General features: G+C 40.4%; 2 protein-coding genes and 1 non-coding gene across 3 annotated transcripts; 1 reads left to right on the plus strand and 2 right to left on the minus strand.

The window, feature by feature from the left end:
* Positions 1-524: 524 nt before the first annotated feature.
* Positions 525-20,286, minus strand: LOC109483357 (F-box/LRR-repeat protein 16-like). The gene is made up of 3 exons (XM_019786354.1): positions 19,015-20,286; positions 4,016-4,164; positions 525-2,085 (listed from the first exon to the last, which is right to left on the minus strand). Exons 1-3 carry the CDS (start codon positions 20,256-20,258, stop codon positions 1,937-1,939), a joined length of 1,542 nt encoding a protein of 513 aa, XP_019641913.1. The 5' UTR covers positions 20,259-20,286; the 3' UTR covers positions 525-1,936.
* Trnam-cau lies at positions 9,931-10,003 on the minus strand. The gene has a single exon. It is a non-coding gene; the product is annotated as a tRNA-Met (tRNA).
* Positions 20,287-22,728: 2,442 nt separating the features above from the next.
* On the plus strand, positions 22,729-24,114 carry LOC109483405 (late histone H2B.L4-like). Its single transcript, XM_019786415.1, has 3 exons — positions 22,729-22,839; positions 22,979-23,168; positions 23,603-24,114. Exons 2-3 carry the CDS (start codon positions 23,019-23,021, stop codon positions 23,843-23,845), a joined length of 393 nt encoding a protein of 130 aa, XP_019641974.1. The 5' UTR covers positions 22,729-22,839; positions 22,979-23,018; the 3' UTR covers positions 23,846-24,114.
* The last annotated feature ends 268 nt before the right edge of the window (positions 24,115-24,382 follow it).

Here is a 24,382-nt window from a genome sequence, read left to right on the forward strand (position 1 = left end):
ATGTTCCTCTAAAGTCATTCTAGCCCGTGGCAAATCTATCTTTCAACGCCCACGTTGTAATTATCTTTGCCACCCTGTACTTTTACGAGCCAGCGTGAACAGACGTATGCAAATTCCGGGCTAATTTTCTCTTCAGTCTAACTGTTCACCACTTTCTTATTCCCAGGATGCATAGCGACAGGGGTCTGAATTATGTGTTCCTGTGGTGTTTTTATATTCACTGATGACAGAATCTAGAATAATGAAGTAATTCTGTGATACTCATGTTCGTCCCATCTTCTTGTCTCTGACCTTTTAACCTCCTGTCATTCTGTCTGCCATTCTCCCCACTCACGCGCTGCAGCTGTCAATCTATTCTATTCTATTCTATTCTATTCTATTCTATTCTATTATATTATATTATATTCAGACAATTACAAGCACATACACACCAACCACACACAAACCCACCCAAAGCAATATTTCCTTACCCCGAAAGAAAAACACGTGGAAATGCGAACCATCGCAACAAAACTTTACTGTGGCTTCATTATTTCAATATGTACAAAGATTCTTTTTTACGCTCTTCAAAACAAACATTGTACATTTTTTTTACTTAAACATCGAGTAGATGCCAGCATTGCACTTCATCACTGAACTATACTATACTGCACTGTACTTTACCAGTAGTCTTCATTGACATATTCTCTCCAATGGAGACTGGGCATAACTTCAAACATAATATAGCGAGGTCTTAAGGTTATCAAAAACCAATCCATACATAATTCCACGTATAACTACATACCAAAAGTGCCCAATTTTGCACTTCATTTGAAAACATACATGATTCTTTCTTTCCAGTGAGGTCATTTTTCTCCTTAGACAAAACTGAGGTATTGATAAAATACATTTCATAAAATATTCGATACTTGTGTGATGATAAACTGCTATATCTACACAGTATTCAAGCGCCCAGTGTGTTGCTCCAAGAGCTTTTCCAAACGGAACAAAAAGACAATTATAATCGTGTGTATTGGTGACACTTCAAAATAGATGTCATTATGTGCCCTTGAACATCTCTCCGTGTTAGAAAAATTTGTCCGAGCTACTTCTCAGAAAATATTAGTGGCAATCATGTACATACATAGTGTCGTCTTTTCCACCTCGCTGAATAAGAAAGGAACTCAACGTTCAGTCAACCTTTGGTATTTATCTGCATTGCACATAGAATTTTTTTTCTGGCAGTGACAAAAACGTTTCTATGGAACTTTGAAAATACATCATAAATCAATGTTTAGCACTGACGGTTACATTATTTCAATTCATGGTATTCAATATCGGCATGATCCGTAAGAAATACGAAATCGTCATAGATGGTATTTTTTAAGATTGAGTTGACGCCATATAACTGCCAATTCGCATCCCCCCTTCCAAAAGGCAATGGATAGTACCACAGGCAAGTGATTAAATATGCCCAATGCTTTAATTCCATTGAAACAATTTAAGCACAACATATCACCAGTCTCTCGTAGGACAAATTAGAGTGTCAATTCTGATGAATTTAAGAACCATCAATCAACAAACGTTTCATATCTTACCGCCCCTCCCCTCCTCTTGTGCGGAGTCTGCGTAATATATGGAAAACGCTTCAAAATCGTACCGCACAACTTTCAGAGCAAACCGTTTACCCAAATCCCTTGCGGCGAGAAGATGCAAGGTGCTCATATCGTGAAGTCATTGTACTTAGCCGAACAGACGTTTCTACAATTAACCTACGTCATAACTACCAAACTACCATGAATCATTACACTCTGATTCCTTCATAACTTGCAGCTTTCTCAACGCAAGCGATTCTGGGTAATGGAAACAATGATGATGATGATGGTGAGCACGTATCCTCGTCATGCGAATTCCAATATGGCGGACGGATTTGGCCGGCTGGTTCCCATGATGCATTTCACTCGATGACCATGCAGTGAGGCAGGTGCTGTGCGTAATACTGGAACAGCTCCGGAGTTGTTCCCGGGCAATTTGTCAGCTCCAGCTCCTCTAGATTCTTCAGCTGCACCAGTCCAGATAGGCCTGCCGGTGTCAGTAGGGGGCAGCCTAAAGGGAGAAGGGGCGAGTACACATAAAATATAGAAAGATTACCAATAATATCATATAACCATCGATATCATAGAATGCATAGCTATGTATGGCTGGAGCTAGATATTGAAACTGACTCCTGGAGCACGAGTTTGGCATTAACATTTGACATTGACCTTTTCCTTGCTGCCAATAAGCCCGTAACCAAGACAAAGACCTTAGCTTAAGTTAAGATCTGTGCATAGGTCTTGTTGCAAATCAAATAAACGCCCCCTATGGTTGGAAGCTCATTTTATGGTACGCCCACGTCTTTGGGTGTCCTTGGGTGACATTTAAAGCTTGACAGTCTGTTCCATTACAAAAATGTTAATGAGAAATTCACAGTAAGAAAAATAGAATCCGAAGATTGTGATTTTTGACACACAGGGAAGGTTGCAAGGCAATTTTGAGACATTGTCACTCGTGATGATGCTAAGAACAATAGGTGTCAAACTTTCCATGAAAGTTTATGTAAAATATATTGCTTGCCCTTTATTCAATTCTAAACAAGAATAGTTCAATAAAAAATGAGTCTGCTTTATGCATAGGTTGTGACTTTACGCACAGTACCCTTGGTAAACCACGATATAACGACCTATGTTATTGAACCTTGCACTGCAAAGCTATCAAATCACAAAATACTGGCACCGCTTCAAAACGATATTTGCGTCACAAGGCTCTTTATTGCACTACAAAGTATATGTTTTAAAACATGAAATATACAGCTGACATCTGTGGGGGAAAGTGCTAGCTTTTAATGGGAGTGAAGAAAGATAGGCACTGATATCTCTCCGGCTTGTAAAGGTGAAAGAGGTCGCAACACCTTCAGATCATACCATGTTCAAAGTAGCAGAGGGGTTACCAACCATTTTAGGATAGAAAATATCTTTGCACGCGTGTAGAAAAATATCAGCTCTCATTAGATTTGCTTATGATTTATAGATTTTATAAAAGTTGCCCTCGGACGTATTCATTTTAAGATTAAAGGAAACATAAGATATTTCCTCCTTTTATTCAAAGACCTGTGCGTGTTAGTAAAGCGTATGTCTAGCTGGTGATAAATGTTTTATGCAAAACTACACAAGTATCAGTACCAAGGCCATGCACTACATCTATGACTACGCAAGGAGCTAGGTACACGACCTTTGCTGTCAGTTTGGATCATAGACGGTATTTCTTTTCGTTATGCGGTATTTGCCATGCCATTTCTCATCACTGTAACCTAACAATTTTTCTCTGTATGTAGTGTAAGTTGTAAGCTTTGTTGTAAGCTAAGTGTGGATCCCAATAAAGTCAAGTCAAGTCAAGTGTACAGGGATATCTTTGCACAATTATACTGATGGCTTGTGCGACTATGAATCAAAGAACAACTACGTACTGATTGCTTATGCTTGTCCTTTTTATACTTTATGTATTTTATTGTTGCCCACAGCTCTGTTGTGTGCGTTTGTTTTTCGTATAGTTGGAAATCACCATTGCCTGGTGACTGTCCGATCAATACGGAAAACGTGACTTTGTTTGTTCGGTATTTTCTCAATGCTATCTATATCAACAAACACCCACTAGTCTAACCCTCACACACACACTTCCCCATGCCTGTACTTTTTAGGTTAGTTGGCTATAAAACAAGCTGGGCTTACTTCACAAAATGTTAGATTTATCAATGGCAGCAAATGCCAATAAAGTTGGGTAATGTTGATGTAGCGGAAATAACAATGGTAGTAAGTGCAATAATAATTACCGGATATGACTTTTATTTACTACCATTGCTAACTTTGGTACTGATACAAAGTAAACATTACGCCGCGTTGCTGGCATTTACTACCCAGCATTTTCTTGGGTTTGCTAACCCTAGTTGCCCCTTCCCCACAAGGCTACCAATAAAGTGGTGTATATTATATATACTGACCTGCCAATGAGAGGACCCTGAGCTTCTTCATGCTGTAGATGTGCTGCAGACCGAAGTCCTGCACCTGGCAGCACCAGCGGAGGTACAGGGCCGTCAGTGACGTCATGGTGGATAGAAACCCCAGCCCGGTGTCCGTGATACGTACGCACCTGGGAAAAAAAGATGTTTTAAAATGACTCTTCAATCTTGTTGATGAATGACCTTTTTTATCCTGCTGGCCATAGGCGCTACTCAATTCCATTTAGGTCACGACGGTTGGGTGACATCATTCTGGGGCAAACCCGATTCTTATACCTTCGTGAACATCATTCAAATTGACAGGCTTTGGCCAAAAAGAGCGCTTTAGGAGCGTAAATTGACTGTTGAGTTGCGGGAGAAAGAGAATATTGATCTGCACGGTCGGTGTGAGATATGAGAAACGCATTACGACCGAGGGGCCATCGGCATACTAAAGATAAGCGTTTTGTTAGTAAAGGTTGGCAGCACTTGCTAACCGAACAAAGGCGAAGGAAAGCACGTTTTATCTCATGGCGACTTACTGATAACAAGCTTTCAAAGCTTTCGACTATCATTTCTGAACCTTTGGCGTGATTTTTGCTATCGTAGATTCAATCGAATCAGCGTTTGCAAATGCCGAGCTCAGTATGGCTTGTTTGTGTCGTCCGCCATATTTTACTGGGCTCTGATATTCCTTTATATCCTGTTACAATATTTCTTCATTATCGTGCATAAAGAAGCCCAGAGGAGTACACACAATGTGTATATCAATACTATCCGTCAGCAATTGAAGAGCTGGGAAAAGTAGGGCGGTGTAATATTGCGATTTGCCCCATGGGAGTTGTCACTGTACGAAAATCAATATGGCGGCCGAGTTTCTGATAGTAGATCATAGTCGTACTTCGTGAATATTAACGACTTGGCTCAAAGAAACTTTGGTTTCTTACGTATCATACTCATAGAAAATACAGCTTTGTTTGCTTTTCTACTGCACAGAATAAACGAATATAAATCTGAGCAATGCAATGCCAAGAGATTTACAATCTTGTATTCTACGTTCAACGTAGGTCCATTTTTTTTAATCTTATAGACTACTAGTATATCTTTCTCTGCTTTCCTCCGTAATACTCCCCGCCATTATCTTTTATATCTGCCCACTTACATAAATATAGATCTGATACATCTATTTATGTTATTCTAACAAGAAGTGTGTGGACATCCTCTTGTCTCCTCAAGAGAAACATGCATCCATGGCCCTATCTGATACAATCTACCCACCCCCTGCCGCGCACCACTCTTCCCCACACACGCTAAATCAAACCTGGCGTGCCCACATTGCAGCCGGGGTCTAAATATAGCCTGGTCATACTCTGTAACGCAGCGGTCGATTCTAACAAGCCTGGGAGTTTCGATCGACCACTTTGGATCCATGCAAATCTTTACGACCATAGCTGGTGGTTAAGTACCCCCTGCTTTCTTCACTGACCCCGTTAGAGGTTAATAAATAAGAAGCGGGCTTCCTGTGATCTTTTAAGTGCAGTTCTGTGATTTGTGATGTGAGTGGTACGTTTTCTATTCATGTAACCATGTCTTAGATGGACACGAGTGTGTTTCTGAGGTCAGTTCTGCAATCAACTCAACTAATGTCTGACAAGTGGGCACTGAAATTAGAGAAATCATTACTTTCTTCTCGAATAGCGGTCGAAAATGCAATTGTAGAAAAATGCATGCTATATATATATATATATATATATATTATGCCAACGACAAGGCAACAGGCATTAATATAGCAGGACACAACATGAGGCAACCTTTGTACTATTCACTTCCTCAAGGCCTGTAAGGAGTCCCGATTCCGGCCTCCAATTTGACCCCCCTGTCAGTCTTTAGTTATGCAATTTTCCTTATCTTTTCATGCCTCAAGCAATAATATTAACCGACAGGTACACCGAAGACTAATCATCTAGGAAAACTAAAGCTCCTCACACTGGCAAAAACAGGGGATGGCTAAAGCTCATATTGTTGCAGCATCTTTTTTTTCTGATTTCAGCTTAGACATTTATAGACAGTAAAAGGAAATTAAAACACTATTTTATTTCAGTGTCTCTCATTGTTCTCAGCTCATTCAACCTTTTTTTCTAAAAGCATGGTCCGGAAAATATGTCATGGTCCGGAAAATATGGTTAGCCAATTTCTGGAAGCGCTCTGACGATCAGCAAATTCGATTTAGTGTGAAATCTAAGAAAAAAACATGCGTAAATCTCGGTGCGTACTAAGAGCTCGCAACAAGTGGAACGCATTTATTCCCATTCCCCTGATTCTCTAGAGTCGTTTATGGGGGAAAATGATGGCGGGAATCGTCCAGGGACCGGGCGTCATCTGGCGCCCAGGCGTATATGTACACTGTTTACACTGGGTACAATCTGTTACACAGCGGCACTGTGGGTCATGTAGCTTCACACGCTCATTTGTCACGACTCAAATCACATTAGGACCAGGCCATTTTAAAGAGTGTGCATTTTATTAAATCAAAAATTAAAAAGTCAAAATGATAATGTGACCATATATTGGAAAACTAGTTTAAGATAGTAGGAATTTGCTTGGATATGTGTATATGTATAAAGGCGAAAAATGACGATTTGTTTTGAAATGACTATAGTGCGTATGACATTGACTTTCCAAATGGTATGACCCTTGTGTGTTTAACACTACGTCCTTTATTCCTTTATTCCTTTCCTTTACGTCATGCAAACTGGTCCACATGGATTTGTTCTGTCAATACGCATCTTTTGTCCCATCTCCCCACGTTATACATTGGATTTACAACTGTAGAATACTACAATAATACCAAGCTTGAAGGACAGTTAGATGACTTTATCATGACTCACTCTGTCATGAGATATATATTGTCTCATCAGCTTTGCGCTGGCTATCATTGTTTGACCATGAACTGAGAGAAAATTAAATTTTTCGTCGCACCTTGGGAACGTGTTGTCCCTTGGGAACGAGTCCCTAATGGCAGCGTTACTACAAAATTATCGTCTGCGTCCCTTCCTGTCATGATTTATTCAAACCATCTCATTCATATCGACAAAAATGGCGGGATTTCTAGTTTGGATAATCATTTATGCCAATATATTTTCGTCCGAAATGAAATCTGTGTACTATGACTGGGTTGGTGTATTCTGACGTTAACCAAACGGTGTTCAACTGAAGCCGTAAAATTTAACTGGTAGGCATGAATGTTATGGGAAGTTAGAGTACCACTTTATTGCGTGCAAGATTGTGAGGAACTGTTATTTCCATGTATTTGCCCCCATTGCCTTCTAGTTTATCGCTGCCCTTAGTCCATGGTTTATGGCACTACTGATGTGTGTATTTTGCCTTCTTTTGTGATTGTGTGTTCATAGGTATGATAGCTGTACGCCTCTTTGAAGTTAGCTTACACCGAGTATAAGATCATAAGATACCTTTATCTAAACGTCTTTGACCCCATTGGTTTCTATTTTATTGCTGCATTTCATCATTTTTATGGCATCACTGTAATATGTTTTCAGATTTTGAATAAAGAGTGTGTCCATAATCATAAAACCATTCGAACTCTTCGAATATCCGGCTAGTTTCTATCTGCCACAATCTCTGAAACCAACCCCAGGCCAAACATTCACCCGAATGATCTACAGCCAAATAACTGTCTCTGTACGAGGCCTATGCAGAACAAAATGACAGTAAAAGTAGTTTCAGATTTGTAGTCCCTCTTTGCACCATCAAGACCATCAAGGTCAGGCGATACCTAAAGCAATGCGTTTGCATTGCACTGCCAATATGTGAACGTGCACGGATTGCCAATAAGTTAAATGTTGCTACTAAATGGAATATTCAAAATCTGTACCCCCTGGCTTGAATGAAGTCATCTTTAGGGCGGTAAAAACTACTTTATGGTTATGCCTGAACCTACCTTCAGTGCCGCAGAGAAATAGACATAACAAGGTATAATATTTGTCCTTTTAGTGTCATTACTGTCATTGTCAATAACTTACGATCGCAAGGGAATGCTTAGTAAATGCTACATTGCATCTAGGTTAGTCATGTTTTAGGTATAGATTGCCATAGATAGTGACTTATAACAATCGTAGTATATATGTTTTTTTAAATGCATGAACTCTAAAAGTCCCGTTGCAATGCAATATTGTTGGAAAATATCTTGTTAACAGTATTTCCTTGCTTTTCTATATATTTCATTTTCGTAGGATCAAGCAAATTGTATATAAGCCTCCATGTCTGCTAGAAGATCCAAGGTTATACAAATATATGTATTCTGAAGGGAGTTTAAATGATAAAGTTCATGCATCATATGGTTCAATTCTTATCGGACAGGGATTTACCGAGTGCAAAACGAAGTACATTCAAGTACGATTAGAAAATGGCCGTACTTTGTCATTGGATTAAGAAAGGGCGCTCGAAGAAAAACGAAAGCAAAAACAATCTATAATGGGATAAACTTGAAAGGAATCCTGGAATGGGTTGGATAGGAGGGATTCATTTAACGTTTGTATTGCGGAAAATCTGATAAGGATTTGCATTAGAACATCAAGATCGAATTTGATTAAGACCGGCGCTAATTCGATAATAGAAACGCGTCGTGCAGGAATTGCGTTAAATGCAGTGTAATGTTGTTTTTTTCTGTGTGGTAATTCTATGTCTTTTTGTATGCATAGTGAAAATAAAAACTAAAACAAGATATCCAATTGTAGATTTTAAGATAATGACCTTTGATTCCAAGATGGCGTCTTTATATTCTAGTGTCTTATTCTGCCATTTTCAACCCCTTTTATTCGTCATGTTCCAAAGGAACTAATTAGGTCCAACGTATAAATCTCATACGTATGTACCGTCTCTATGATGTATCAGTTACATTAAACTACATGTAACTGTATACATGCATGTTACTTTAACCGTACCTCGGTGAATGTGTTGATAGTCTCTATTGTATGTCAGATATGTATTCAAAGACGCAGTTTATCATTTGCCAAACAAACTTCTTGTCGTGTTAATATGACAATGTCCTACATACTACAAATGTAGTAGCTATGGGACTCCCTTGGGGGATATTAGCGACACACACTGCTATAGGTTTGGGGCTCCCCTAGGGGATATAATTAGCAACACGGCGCACTGTCATCAAACGACACTCTTCTGGTACGGGGAAAACTGGGACATGGTTGGACTTGATAGGACAATTTTGATTGATTTAAGCCTTGAGGGTAACAGAGATACCCATAAATACCTAGAAGTAGAACAAACAAGAAACCATTTTCTATCAGCAATATAATATCAAATTTATGCCCCAGATCAGCATTGTTTTGCCACCCTAGGATCTGCTTGGAGGTCAGACAGAATGGGGTTGTTTTTGTTTGATTTCCCTTGGGCATAAACTCGGAATATAATTGCTCTATTACCGTAGAATTCTCACAATGGTGTGACAGACACCCTGACGACATCATATAAACACTGTTGTTAGTAGCGCTCCGAGAAGGAGACTAATCTCACCATATATTGATATTATGACTCTATGATAACCACCCTTCGGTACCGGTGTAACACACCAGCTTCCCAGGCACGCGGCGCGGCGGCAGATATATTAAAACGACCTGTTACACCCAATCTTTGTACATTTTATTGTTTTCTTTTCTTTTTAGTAGTAGTAGTAGTAGTAGTAGTAGTAGTAGCGACTTTCGAAAGGTCTTCAACTATACCTACAAACAGACAAGTTACGGAATACAAATGAAGGATTGAATAAAAATGTATGGATTTTAGTAAAATGTATGACGAAAAGAATATCCTTCTTCTAAGCCGGTTCCAGTTATTGAGGCGGAGGCAAAAATGTCTGGAATTTTTTTTCTTGAAAAAAAAAATACTGCCCCGTGTGAGGATCGAACTCACGACCTTCAGATTATGAGACTGACGCGCTGCCTACTACGCCAACGAGGCTCTTGAACATTACACGGGTGTGCGTACCTATTCGAACAGTGTCACCCTTGTGCCTTATTGTGAATAAATGCTCTAGGGCCACGGCGCATCAATTTTCGCTGAAATTTTCGCCTAATTTCGGGGAAACAAGACATTTTGTTGCCCTCCGAGGGCGGTTAACGTGCCAACAACGGCTTTGATTCTGTCGCGAAATACCCTCTGTATGCCGTAAATCGTTTCCCGCATGCGCATCGTATCTTCATTTGTGTTGTGACGTTAGGCAAGATGGCCGCCGCTCCTCGAAAAATTACTCGGTAGAATAATTTTTTGAAGTTTACCGGCGGTTTACCCATTGGCCAAGCACCAAGATAGTTTGGTTGTTTTAGAAGGATGGAAGTGGACAATATTGCAACAGAATGGGTGGATGTTCGACGACCTAAGTCCGCTTTTGAGGTGAGAATAATAGTGTTGTTGTCTCGTCGGGTTCTGTGACTAGCCTGGTTACCAGGCCTATTGGGGTGTTAAAAAAATAACTGTGGAGGGGTCGGGGTGGAAGAGGCTGGATTGGAGGGAGGGTAGGGGTTTAAACGTCGGGATTGGAACCAGTGAGGGTTTGGAAAATTTTGGACGAGGAACTAGGGAGGGTTTTGAGCAATTTTGGAAGGGGAACTAGGGAGGGTATCAGCCAAATCTGGATAAATGGACGAAGAAAAGAAGAAAAAGTGGTGGCTAGATGGTCAGCTTGGCCAAAGTTTGACTTTATATCAGTCAGAACTTCTGCCTTTCATACATGTAGGTATGTTGGTGTACTCGTGTAACTGAAAAGACCCAAGCGATGACTAAATGGTTCCCAATATGTCAAATTGGTCGTAATTTCTAATTTCAAATTCTATCTTGTACACTGGTGCTTAAACTATTAGCTTGAATAGCATGTACATGTGCTATCTTAGGCACTAGAATGTCCATCATTTAACCAACTTGTAGAGTATGCGACTTTGCAGAGTATGTGGTCAGTCAGTTAGTACTGTCTAACTTTGCTCTTTTTTTTGCAGGCATAAAAACTTGGATGACTGATAAATGCAAAGAGAGGAGGCAACTGACAAGACTTAGTTGTATATAGTCTTTTATTTCTATTTTGGTAGTGTTGTATTTCATTCCTTTTATATGTGATGTTGCCATTGAATCACAATCAATAGTAAAATGATTGAAGAAAACTAAATAAACATTTAAGAAAAGTTTTCAAAGTTGTTTAACTGATGTATAATATAATATAATATAATATAATATTATATAATATATGGTACTAATAGTTGGCGCAATATACATGTATAGGTAAAACATGGCTAGATCCAGACAGTTCTGTCACTAAACACATGTACAAGGACAAGTACTAGTAATACTTGAGTACTGGAATAAAAGACCTGTTGGTTGTAATATCATGTTTTGTTGCCTTAATTCTTGTTTGACAAGGTTTATGATCTGTATGTTAGAAATTGTAGGAATCTTTTTTGCGCAAGCCATCTTTTTTTTGTTTTATTGCATTTGAGTTGGAGTCTACAGTCTGTCATAAAATTTACTTGCTGTGGTGTAACATTATCATTGTGCTAAATAGTGTGATTATTCGAAAGGATTCTGATTTTTGGGACTCATCTTAGGGCTTGTTTCTTCGTTGTTTTAAACGCACAAAGTACAAAATTCTGATGCTAATGGGACACTGTATGTGTCAATATCATACAGACTATCTTATTCAGAATATTTCCAGTTTTGCCACCCTGAAATTGCAATGGATGCCTTTAACAAGAAACAAAATCTGGGACATTTGTGAAATCATTACCGTTCACGTGGGCGGTAGTCTTAAAGCTAACACATGTATTTCTTAAGTACAACATAACTATTACAATCCCCCGTGACCAATAAGTATAGAAAGCGAGCGCTGTTAATAGGAGGTCACCAGACAGGCTGGCTCCGGTACCGTTAAAATATTCATACATGCCGACTGAAAACTTCTCCAATTCTGCCGCTAGGGCAAGATTGTTATCTCCGACGATTCTGGGAAGATTGCGCACTTAGCTCATCTGTGCAGCAATCTTTTGGCGATGAAGCTCAGTGATTGGGTGCAGACGTGCCATACTACGGGTATTACGTGACCCCCCTAGCGGCAACAAGTGTTTGTTGCAGGCAAAATGCGGTGATGTCGTGACCTAGGTACAATGGAGTGCTGGCATATTGTAAGACAGTGCGTGTGCAGTGTAGCAACTTAACTGGGTTTTTTAACCATTAGGTGCAAAAGCAACTTATCTTCCTTGATTCAAAAACACATGAAGTACACATACACAATTATATAAAACACGACAACATTACACTGCTATACAACATGAATAAAAGAATGGCTACTTATAATACATTGGTTTGGTCTTACTTGAGTTACAGTGATTTGGTGTACGTTGTTTTGGACAGAAATATTTATCTGGTAGATTGTTCCATGTTGAAATGCTTCTGTATCTGAAGCTTTTTTTTCTTTGTGTTCCCTAGACATTACACCTCGTAAAATGGCGCCGACACAGATACATTTACGACGCTGAAAATAACATAAAATGGTTTAAATTAGGCCATTCAGAACAGTTAAACACCTGGAAAATAATTGTTAAGTGTCGTTGATGAATTACGAATATGATGCAGTCTATTCAATGTTTACTAGTAGCATGGGAAAAGATATCAATGGCACTTCAGGGTTACATTAATATTGTAGGGATTATGTCATGTTATTTATGCACTGCAGTATTATAAAATAAAATAGAAAACCATGCTTGATCCACCTATTTATCCTTGATAACGGTTGCTGCTGCTTTAAATCCAGTTGTAATCGCTATAAATATACATTCGGTAAATATAACCAGCCACACACTTCATAAGTAATATCTAGCTAGTAAGGAATGAATAGTCGGCTAAATAAGCTACTACAGTTATCTACTCGTACTTAACTGGTTTTATTTTAAGCTAAAAAGCTTGCCGTATTATCTTCTGAGCTAAAGCATACAATCCTAAACCGGGAATTCAAGATGGCCGCTGAATTCGGTTGCAAAAAATCGTTGCAGTCCTTCTTGATGCCCCGTGACGAAGTAGTGTGCAGTCAAGCTTGTCCCGTACTTGTTCTTGTAACCACAAAGAATCAATCAACTTCCAAATCCAATACAGTGTTATTTGCAGTCCCTATTATATGTGTATCGCAATGTGAAATACCCCGTGAATGCCACGCTTCAAGAGTTTGGAATGGCGACAACACTACATAGATTCAGATATACATTATCTTGGAGGGGAGCATCTCGAATGATTTACCTGCCGATGTAAAATCCATTAGCGTCGTGTTCCGAAGAAACGCGTCACGGTTAGGACCCATTTGACATGCTCGGGCGCACATCGCATCTTGTCTTGTCATGTCTTGTTGAACGTACACTTTAACATAAACCCCTTAGGGATGTGTAGTCTTCACCCAAGGTATTGAAGAATCCGCCGGTGGAATCTCATAACCTATATACGGAACTGTAGGAAATAGGTGCTGCGTTTGGGGGATGAAAGCTTGGCACCTTGCCTGTCGTGATATATATTTTATGAGTTCCCCCGTATTACATTCTGGGCTAATATGACGAGGGGGGCGTAGAGACGAACGGCTGTATCTTACCAGTGGGAGTCAGTGTCACAATGGGATTGCATATTGCTTCCGGGAAACTGGATCTGTTAAGAAAGTTATAGTTTTGCCCTGAGGGAGTTGTAGGCCTTTTGCGCCTTTTACTAATGGCGCTACTGATATTTATGGCTGTGCTGTGTCTGTTCATGGTGCTGAAATACCGGTGGTTGTTAGCACACAAAAAGTAGCGGATGTCTCGGTATTCATCTGCTAACGTCTGCCATGTATGTCATCCTACATACACCTACAACACTTTAAAATGGGTTTTCGAGGACTTTATTTTAAGTTTGTAATTATATTGTAATTTGTATCGGTTGTCCATTAGAGTATTCGCAAAACATAGCAGTCCACATTGCTAGTTTAGTAGTTACGTGTATTCATTACGGTCTATAAATGGCATGCATATTTTAAATGTTAACTTGAAATCAAGGCAATGAAAAACAGGTCTTTCGAGTCCTGTAAAAGGATAATGTTATTCTGTTCCAACAACTAGGTACTGCCAGAGGAATTCGTGTGTGAAACTGTTAATTTCTATCATCAAAACACTTCATTAAAACCGGGACGGCCTCTGAAGACCAGACGTGATTGCTCCTCTCCATTTTAGTTGAAACGGACGGCAAATTTTCTTCGTTTCTGTCCAGTGGCTTCGCACAGATTTTGCCACTTGTGACGCACATGGGTGAGTGATTATCTGGGGCGCCGATCTGATTTGAATAATAACGAACCCTTTCCTGCGGAAGCTCGCCCAAACGTACGTGTGGCACTAAGCCGACATCAAAGAGGTGCTGCACCCCTTGCATCTTGGGTAATTAACCCTGTAATGAGAGTTATTAGATGGCTGCGCGTCAATATCGTGTTCTGAAGCCGGGCGGAAGAATTCTGACCTAATTAGATTTATCGCGGAAGGCGTGTTGGGAAAGTGAATGATTGGGTTATTATATGCAGGCGTAGTAGTGGCCACGTCTACAGAATGTCTCCCAACCCAAGAGTAGAGGGATAACTACGAACATATAGCTGAAGACATGGCTTGATGGCGCTCTCTGTTGTACCATAAGCCTCGTACTTTTCCCCCGTGTGTCTCCAAATTTTTGGAACATTTGGAACAATTGGAACATTTGGAACAATTGAAACATTTGGAACAATTGAAACATTTGAAACTTTTGAAACATTTGGAACAATTGAAACATTTGGAACATTTGAAACATTTAGAACAATTGAAACATTTGGAACATTTGAAATATTTGGAACAATTGAAACATTTGGAACAATATTGAAACATTTGGAACAATTGAAGGCAGCGCGTCAGTCTCATAATCTGAAGGTCGTGAGTTCGATCCTCACAGTATTTTTTTCATTTCTAGAAAACAATTCTAGACTAAGAGACTAAGGACACCTTAGACATACATCTCAGAGGACGTGTTCCTCGAGGATACCATCTCGACCATACGTTTTATGGAAGAGGATATATCGTCATTTATAACGGCCATCCTCATTTGGACAATTTAAGCTGGGGTATGTTGAATACGCATTAGAAAAAAATCCAGGACAATTTACTATTGCATTCGTAAAATAATCGGCGATGGGAAAAAGGAAGGTACAAAATTTTAATGAAGTCTTCACATCTCTATTGATGCGGTACGGTGAAGCCATGCCGAAAGCGTAACGTATCTACAAAAACCCAGGTCGCAATGGAATTAACCAGTTAAAGCGTGCGGAAAATTGTAATAAAAACGGACCGGGGCTCAGTAATATGTGTTGTATATTAGTGTAGAGGTCCTGAGAGCCCATAGTTGTATACAAATTGCAAGACAGCGTCCGCTACATAAATATATTTCATAAAACGTATTTGAACCATTAAATGTATAAACTATATGTTTGGGTCGGTTAGGATAGTAACTTACATTGCTCAGACATAGTCAGCGGTCGGCTATAAAATTTTCCATTACTGGTACCTTTTTTTAACCCAAATATGAGATTAGCAATCAAAGCAAAAAGATCCCAGCGTAATATTGTTTCTTTTGTATTCTGCCCTCATAATACGACACCAACGTTACGTGATATACGCCATTAGTACATGATGGACAGCAGATTGTCATGACATATGCATTAAGGTGTATCTCACTACGGGGGGCCATTTTTCTTTTCAGTGTGAGACCTGCGTTTTGATTGGTCATCGGGGGGTCGTTAAACTTTGGTATCGACCGTGCGAAGATCAACCGATACACATCTTGTGAAGTTTGAAATTTCAGCAGTAGAATACTACAGGAAATACGGACTCTCAAGCACAGAAAGATCACAAAAGATATATTTCACTTACTTAATGCATAGCAGGATTCCCTATTCCTCAGGTCTATATTGACCATTGCATGCTTTAGAATATGTGTCTGTAATTGCTTTAGAATCGATCGACTTTACGTCGCAATCATAAAACCCTTTTTTCTAGAAGTCAATGGCCCGCTTTGTCTGTATGTAAATTGCAAAATTTCGACATATAAGTTTCTTCTTCAATTGGCAGTAATAACTAAAAATAGCTATATTATTTACGAGATGTGACGTTTTCTTTCACTACGATTACGCAAATAAACCTGACGAATGTTTGAATATCAAAGCATTTGTGTGTTTTCTGATTGATAGTGGTGTCATTTTATGGGGATGGATGTTTAAGTGCAACCTATAACATCTTAGATATCCTTATCCAATGTATTGTTCGTGCGTTTATTCAGAGAATAATGTATAAACATGCATGGCTGGGGTAGATAAAATTGGAACTGTACATGATCCAAAATATACAGGCGATTCCTCCCTAAATATTTATGTTCTCTCTTCCCATTGGCCCTTCCTGTCCTATTCCACCGAAGAAAAAAACTCTTTAACATTCCACGCACTAACTTATCCTTTAGTATACCGATCGCATAAAAAGATACCGCGAACTGCAATAACAACGTAATAAAGCTCGCCTAGGCAATGACATGTAGAGTTATCGCTAGTATTACCTCTCCGCTTGCAGGTCTAAAAAAACACCCCGCTTCTCTGTGTGTCATAACTCCTAACGCTGAGAACTGGAGAAATAATTCTCCCATCACTATAAATTTAGCTCACAAAGCTAGTTCCCCCGGGGAACCGTTTTTGTAGGGCGGTATATCCGGATTTATTACCAGCTACCGGTGGTGTGATCGATCAAGGACTTTATACAGCACTTAGGCCGTGTTGATTTCATTATATGGGTGACATCCGCGCGCACATGAATTTTCGTCCGTTTCCAAAAAAAATGGTTTTGACTATGCTGTAAATCGTACAAAGCAGCTGCAAAATGAGCAAACATATGCCGTAAATTGAAAAAAAAATATTGGAAAATGTAGAATGGCAACACCAATTCCATTCAATGTGAAGAATTGTCAGGTAGAACAAGTCTACTAGTATTATTTGCCATACCATACTCTGTGTGTTTAGTCATGTGTTTCACAATAACATCTTTGCCGAACGTCTATATTTTTTATTCGCTCGCGCCAGTTTTGGGGTTCCCAGAGGAGGTCATCCATATAATCAAATCAGCATGGCCTTATTCAGCAACCTTCTATCCTGCTGAGATTAGATTAGCGTGTCGTTTGGAGATCGAGAGTAAGCTGAGTAGGACCTTTGCCCTACACTAAGGGAATGTTACAAACAGGTTGCTATCTTAGGGTGTGGAGTGCGGCGACGTTGATCTTATGAGACAACAGGGTCAACAACGTTCTCGAAGAATTGCTGCAAACGAATTCTAGCTCGCGGCTAGATTTGTTATAGAAGTGTGTTCTCATGTATATATTTGCATTTAACCTGGCTCATCTAGATCTCTTACGTAATAAATAGTTACCACTTCACTATACAGACAAAAAAGGAGCAAAAAAATCGGGACGAATTACAATATCGTGGCAAGGTAAGCCGACTTGAAACTTAATTTTTCGTCATTTGATTTTCAATGAGGTTAGAAACTCCCTCGAGCTCGTGACGTATTTTTGCACGAGAACCAATCGGAATTGACTCGTCATATTTTTCACCATAGAGGTGTTTCTGATTGGTCACGTTACACCACCAACCTAACACCGAAGACTTGCAACCCATTCATCAATTCTACCATTCAGAGACAAATGTCAATACACCAAATCTTAAGATATGTATGGAATACTGCAGTACTGCATTAGTCTTCATTTAAATCAGAATTATTCAAACAATAATTCCTGACAGAGAAAATTCAATATTGACGTAGCATAACTCATATGCAAATATAGCCAACAACCAAACTGCAGATTATTAATGATCCTTACTTTCCACGTTAATTAATGATGACAATTGTTAATTAATGATGACAGGTGTCAGAAGGGAGCCGTCTGAAACGGAAATCCTGCAGCAAGCTTCAGAAATGATAATGTGAAGCCATTCTTCTGAAATAATATAATCCTCTCATTCATCATACTGACATCATCGCAGATTGGAGCAGAAATAAACACACCTGCAGGTATTCTCTCACATCTTTCACATGACTGATGGATGATATTAGAAAACTGATTGATAACTAATTAGGCAAAAGGGACCAGCAAAATATGTTTTGAATTTCACAGGATAAGGTCTGGTGGCAAGTCCTAATATGAGGATTATTAATTAGATATTCAAGTTATTCAAAACGGTCAAAGCAGCTTGTAAGTAATAATGTGATACTGTTAAAACAGGACTATCCTTGAAACAGAAGATACGGAACGTGTTTTGGTGATAACAGATATGAATAGACAACAAAACTTGACTAATTGATAGTATACACTCCCTGTCGACCAGACGTTTGTCTACAAGAATACACATAAAAAGCAAAATATGAATAATAGCAACATGACATTACAGTAAACATTATATTTTGGACGATATAGCAAATAAACAATGTGATATGTTTTGCACATTAAAAGCTAACATTAAAACATTATTTCTGGTGTACAACTCTGATCTTAGTCACTTTCATTTATATAATTTATATCATTATATTTATCATATGTTATTTTTTTAGAACAATGAATGCTTGATTTTTTTTCCTTCCCTATGAATGGGGTGGGGGTGCCAATATCACGTATATTAGATGTCTGTATATATAACCCATTTATGTAAGAAATATCCACGTGAGATTCATATGTTGTTCATTATGTCCAATGGTAGCACCGTTAAATAGAGAATAACGTTGAAAAATTAAAAGCAACAGTCATTTATCTATTCAGCGTCCCGGGCCAATTAAAATTAAGCTCACTTCAGCTCGATTTTAATTGGCCCTTCCACGGGGAGGCTTAATGATGACGTCAGAGACTTATGAGCAAAGCTAAAGACTTACCTGTCTAGCACCAGCTCCTCAAGACGGTGCAAGTCGCAGGCGATGTACTCTAAGGAGGCGTCGGTCATGCGCGGGCACCAGGAGAGGTCCAAGGACCGCAGCTTCTTCAAGTTCTCTGCGATGAGCTCCACGGCGTCGTCCGTGATCTTGGAGCATCCCGATAGGCTGAGCTGGGTCAAGTTCGGCAGGGAGTGCACGATGTTAACGATGCCGTGGTTGGTGGTCTCCCAGCACGAGCGCAGGCGCAGTGTGTGCATGGAGTGGCTCTGCTTGGTGGTGAAGTAGGACAGGGCCGTGTCGGTCACGTGATACGCCTGCAGGTTTAACTCTCGCAAGTTGGGAAGCAACTGGGCAATGGCGGCCAGACTGTCGTCCGCGACGTTGATGCAGTCGCTGATGCAAAGTTTGACAATCCTAGCGTTCAAACTCGACCAGAGCCCCGCCTCCGAAAAGTCGTTACACCCGGAAAGTTCAAGACCCGTCAGTGACGTCATCTGCTCGAGCATGACCTCTAACCCCGCGTCCGTCACAGTGGATCTCTTGAGCGAGATGTATTTAATGGTCTTCTTTGAGGGAGGGTAGTTGTCGATAAATTCGCAAATGTCCAAATCGGCTACACCTACCAGGCAGGCGGACTCGAACCCGCGTTGCTGGAAGCTGGTTAAGTCCACAAACCTTTTTTCTCCGTCCGTTCCCTCGGTGTACAGCTCTCGGCAGTGCAAGATGGGCGTTACTTCACGCCAGAATTTGGGCTGGTACAAAACCTGCTTCCATTTGGAGCACACCTGTGCGAGCACGCATCTCTCGCACGGCCAGAAATACGTGAACAACCGCGACAAAATCTTCTCGTCCAGTAAGGCTCTGTGCTCGGGGGAGGAAGTAGAGGAGGTCGTGCCGCCTCCTTCCGTAGCTGTCCGTAAACCATCCTTGAGGAGAGGCATCCTTTTCGAGCGAGGTAAGCGCGACTTGGCCGTTGTGTTCGCGTTCGCGTCTTTCATGTCCTTCGGAGGCACTCCGTTAGCAACACCGTTCACTGGGGACGTTGTTGTCGGGTTGTTGTCTGTCGTCTTCTCCATAGCCCATCGCCCTAGTAAGGCACAGAGACGTGTGCAGCAGAGTAGGCAGTCGGTCTGACTCCGTGTGTACCGTGTGCGCCAGCCCGGGCCATCTCTCTCGCCGCGGCGGAGGCGATAGAAGCGGCTTTGCACTGCGCAGCGCCACATGAAAGATTCATGTTTTGTCATTTCCCCCAGGCTACATCAATAATCGTCGCACGGCACATGTAATTCATGGTAATGCGCCGTAGACGAGCTCCTATTCGCTCTTCCTGCCGCTCCGGATCGATATTAAAACGACATTAATATTCAACTAGCGCGGGCCGAACGTACCCAATTCGCGCCGTCACGTCACTTCAAAAAACAACCTTAACATTAATAATTAATGCGCTGCATTGGTAAATGTTCAATATACAAGGAAGCTGAATATGACGAATGGGCGTATTAAGTAGTAAGTAAATTGGGCAGGCGAATAAAGCGCCAGAGGCAAGGCGTGCGTGGGCGAAAAATCGTTCTGATGTTCAATTCTGACAGACTGCTGTGCCATTGCTCACGCAAAAGAATAACGTTAACATACTTCAGGGTGAGAAAAAAAGGATTATGGAATCAGCAAATTTACGTGCAATGTTACCACGACACAAGACGTTAAACCAAGATTGTACTTCCTAAAATGAACGAGATAGCGGCCTCCTGTATTTGTCAGAATGAACGGTTTATTTACATCATTTTTCAACTTGAAGACATATCATACAGCAGCAGCCTTCACCGACTTAAATGAAGTATGGTATACAATTAAAACATTCTCAAAACAATGAAGATATATACATAATTTAAACATTTCGAACCTTATAGTGTGCTTGTCTAACGCTTATTTGCGACGCCAACCCTTTATCGTTGGGTAGGCTAGCCAATTAAAGCAGTGTACTCTTGCGATATCTGCCGGTTCTACATTTGAACTGCATATGTATACATATACGCTTTCTGATATGTGTTAGAGCACTACATGCCTGCTATGAGTGGCTTGAATGCTTTCAATGAACGTACGTGTATTAGCTATCAGATAGTTTGCAATATCAAATACGGGCGTGTGTTAGTTTTATATTTGTGTTAACGTTCTAATGAGAATCTTAAAGAATCAGAAAGATTTATAAGCGTACTTTTAAAAAATACAGCTTGAAATTGAAGTCATAATGTTTATTCACAAGGGCGTTTTGTATACGTATAGATTCTTTACCCCAAAACCTCATTAGTATTAGATTGACGCACTACACCCTTGAACGTGTCATACGAACCGTATCGAAGGCAGACCAAACTACTTTTGATTAACATTCAAGAGTTTCTGATTTTTTTAAACCCTAGAAATGAAATAATCATATGCATGTTCTAAAACATTCCTTAATATCGGTTTTTCCTTCATGCTATACAAGGAACTTGATGACTAGTCTATCTGCATTTTTTTTCACATGTATGAGGTGCAATATGATGACGTAACACCACCATATAAATATCCCAGCAACCCTCATTCTGGTCAAATCCCATTCAAAAAAAGCTTATCCAATCACACGCAGCCCGCCTAACGGTGGCCAGCATCAAAAATTGAATTAAGCCATTCGTTGCTGAATTTCCCATGGTGCTCGTTAAACAGTGTTTACGCCCCCACGAGAGAGATTCCCCAACATTTCACATGCCCCCACAGGCGTGAAAAATATGCAATTTGCAACGCACGGGCAACAACGGCAACTTGTATGCGTGTATAGGCGAGTAAATACTAGTAATATTCTTACCATACGAGCGATCGCATAGCCTTTCCCACCTCCTAGAAATGCAAAATAAAACACAGAAATGCAAATATGTGACATGTAGTACATGCAGCTACTCGCTCATTGGTTGAACTGCTAACTGCCACGCTATCATTGGTTAAACTGTTAATATTGTGACGGACAGTACTGATGGTTACATGCTGTCGTTATATGCAAATCAGATATTTCGTCATTACTGCAAGTGGCGATAGTTACCCTTATTACAGAATACGGTGGTAAAAACGGTTAAAGTATAAACCATTAAACTTCAAAATGACAGACTACCATACAACAAAATGATAAATACACTTGTCTGGTAAAATGATTAACATTTACCTGATATTGTTTGTGTAATGAAAGAAATATCTTGAGGCTCTTTCCGGAAAAGAATACTTCTTGGCTTCGGGGGGGGGGGGGCAAAATGCTTGTCTCAAATACAAAATGTAACCTGAACTGCTTGATATGCATCCTTTACAATTCGTTGTCATTAGTTTGATAACCAAATAAAGGTTAGCTACACAGCATACAATGCAGTCACTTAAAAAGGAATAGAAACTTTGAGCGTGTGTATATTCAACATTCGTTCCTACCCAGCAGCACCCGCGCCCGGCGTCTGCTTGGCCGCCATTTTGCATGCCCAATAAACAAGCAATATCCAATAACGCGATTCAAGTTGCTATCAACCAATCAAAAGCCGCGAAGGCACTGGCGTAACCGGTACCATTTTCTCGCGACAGTCAATTAATGAGTTATCCAATAGCACGCGAGACCAGTCCCTACCAACCAATCAACAGCCGAGAAGGCGCTAAAGTAATCATTTACTCAGGTGTGGCCAAGACACACCTGTAGCCCACCTGTGAAACCAACACCTGGCCACTGTGGCCTATAAATTGCAACAGCAAAGCTGAAATCTCTCTCTCTCCCTTCCTTCCGTTGACACGGGTGGTGAAGTTTTGCCGTCTACAACCTTGGTAGGTAAAATTCGGTTGCTACTGGTTGTGCTGTTTCAAAACTGTTGGAGTATGTCGAAGGAAACATAACTGCGGATTTACTGTCCTTAAAAGCTATCGTTTATGAAATATCCTCATGGTAGCTTGACTTTTTTTCCAGACTGTGTATCCTTCGTGACTTCTATCCGGAATACGGAACGATGGCGCGTACGTCCGCGAAGAAACCGGCAGCCGGAAAGTCCGGAGGAACCAAGGCGATGACCAAGGCTGGCAGGCCGCCCGGCAAGCCATCCGGCCGGAGGAAGAGGAAAGAGAGCTTCGGTACCTACATCTTCAAGGTGTTAAAACAGGTACGGCAGTTCCAGTTTTTTTTTTTTAATTTTAGCATGGCACCGTGGTTGAAGTTTTTGTCGGAATTCATTTTCGCGTACGCCACGTGGTCTTGCACAAAATTTGACTTCTTGGCTTCGAATTTCCTTTAGTGACAAATTTTAGCTCTAAGAACTTACTGTTGTACTTAGATATTAATGTTTCGCATTCACCTCACGCTTTTGTAGAAGCCAGAAAATTCTAAAATTCTTGATTACACATTATTTTCGGAATTGTACCTCAGTGCATGAGTGTTTTTGTGACAAGCATTCACCCGATCGCACGTGGTCTTGCATAGGATTATTTTTTTCCTATTCATTAGGACATTTTAGGGCGAAAACATTTTTACTTTTATGTTCAGGTTTTTCTACTTTGTGTGAACATTTTCTTAAATTTCTATTCCGACCCTTTGTAGGTCCACCCCGATACCGGTATCTCGGCGCGAGCCATGGGCATCATGAACTCCTTCGTCAACGATCTCTTCGAGAGGGTAGCATCCGAAGCCTCCCGCCTGGCGAACTACAACAAGCGCTCCACCATCAGCAGCCGGGAGATCCAGACCGCTGTGCGACTCCTGCTGCCGGGCGAGCTGGCCAAGCACGCCGTCAGCGAGGGCACCAAGGCCGTCACCAAGTACACCAGCAACACCGCCAAGTAAAAACGATCGGCAACGGACTGTTTTAGCACTTTGAGATGCAAAACTTTCGAGCGATTTTGTACACAATGTAAATAAGATTAAAGTGGACGATATTTTGTGTGCCGGAAACTAAATCCAAAACTTGAGGGGAGTAACCAAATTGGGAAAACCTAAAATGTCTCAAAGCAGTGTCAGTGCTCACGAATACGAGAACCAATTGTTAGTTCAGTTTGTTTGCAATGATTTGTTTGATGTGGTTGTGTGAATAAAGTTACTTTTTTATAGTAAAACTTTCCGCTCTTATTTGCGTCGACATGATTGTTGTGATATTAAGCAAGGTCTCTGTCCAAGTCCACTGTCGAGTTCAAAGAGTACATCAATGATAGTATAAGTCGGCAAGACGTAATTGATTTAGATTAGGGTTTGAAAGCAACGTATCGGCAAGTTTAGAGGAAACCATTGCTGGAAAATGAATTTCTTGAATCCACCCAGGTTAAATGAAACATAATTTAGCAAGGGTCGAAATGCCCTTTTTCTGCTTATTGGCCCTGGGTCAGG

This window comes from Branchiostoma belcheri, unplaced genomic scaffold (genome assembly GCF_001625305.1).
Source record: "Branchiostoma belcheri isolate BF01 breed outbred unplaced genomic scaffold, Haploidv18h27 scaffold64, whole genome shotgun sequence".
NCBI classification, from domain to species: domain Eukaryota; kingdom Metazoa; phylum Chordata; class Leptocardii; order Amphioxiformes; family Branchiostomatidae; genus Branchiostoma; species Branchiostoma belcheri.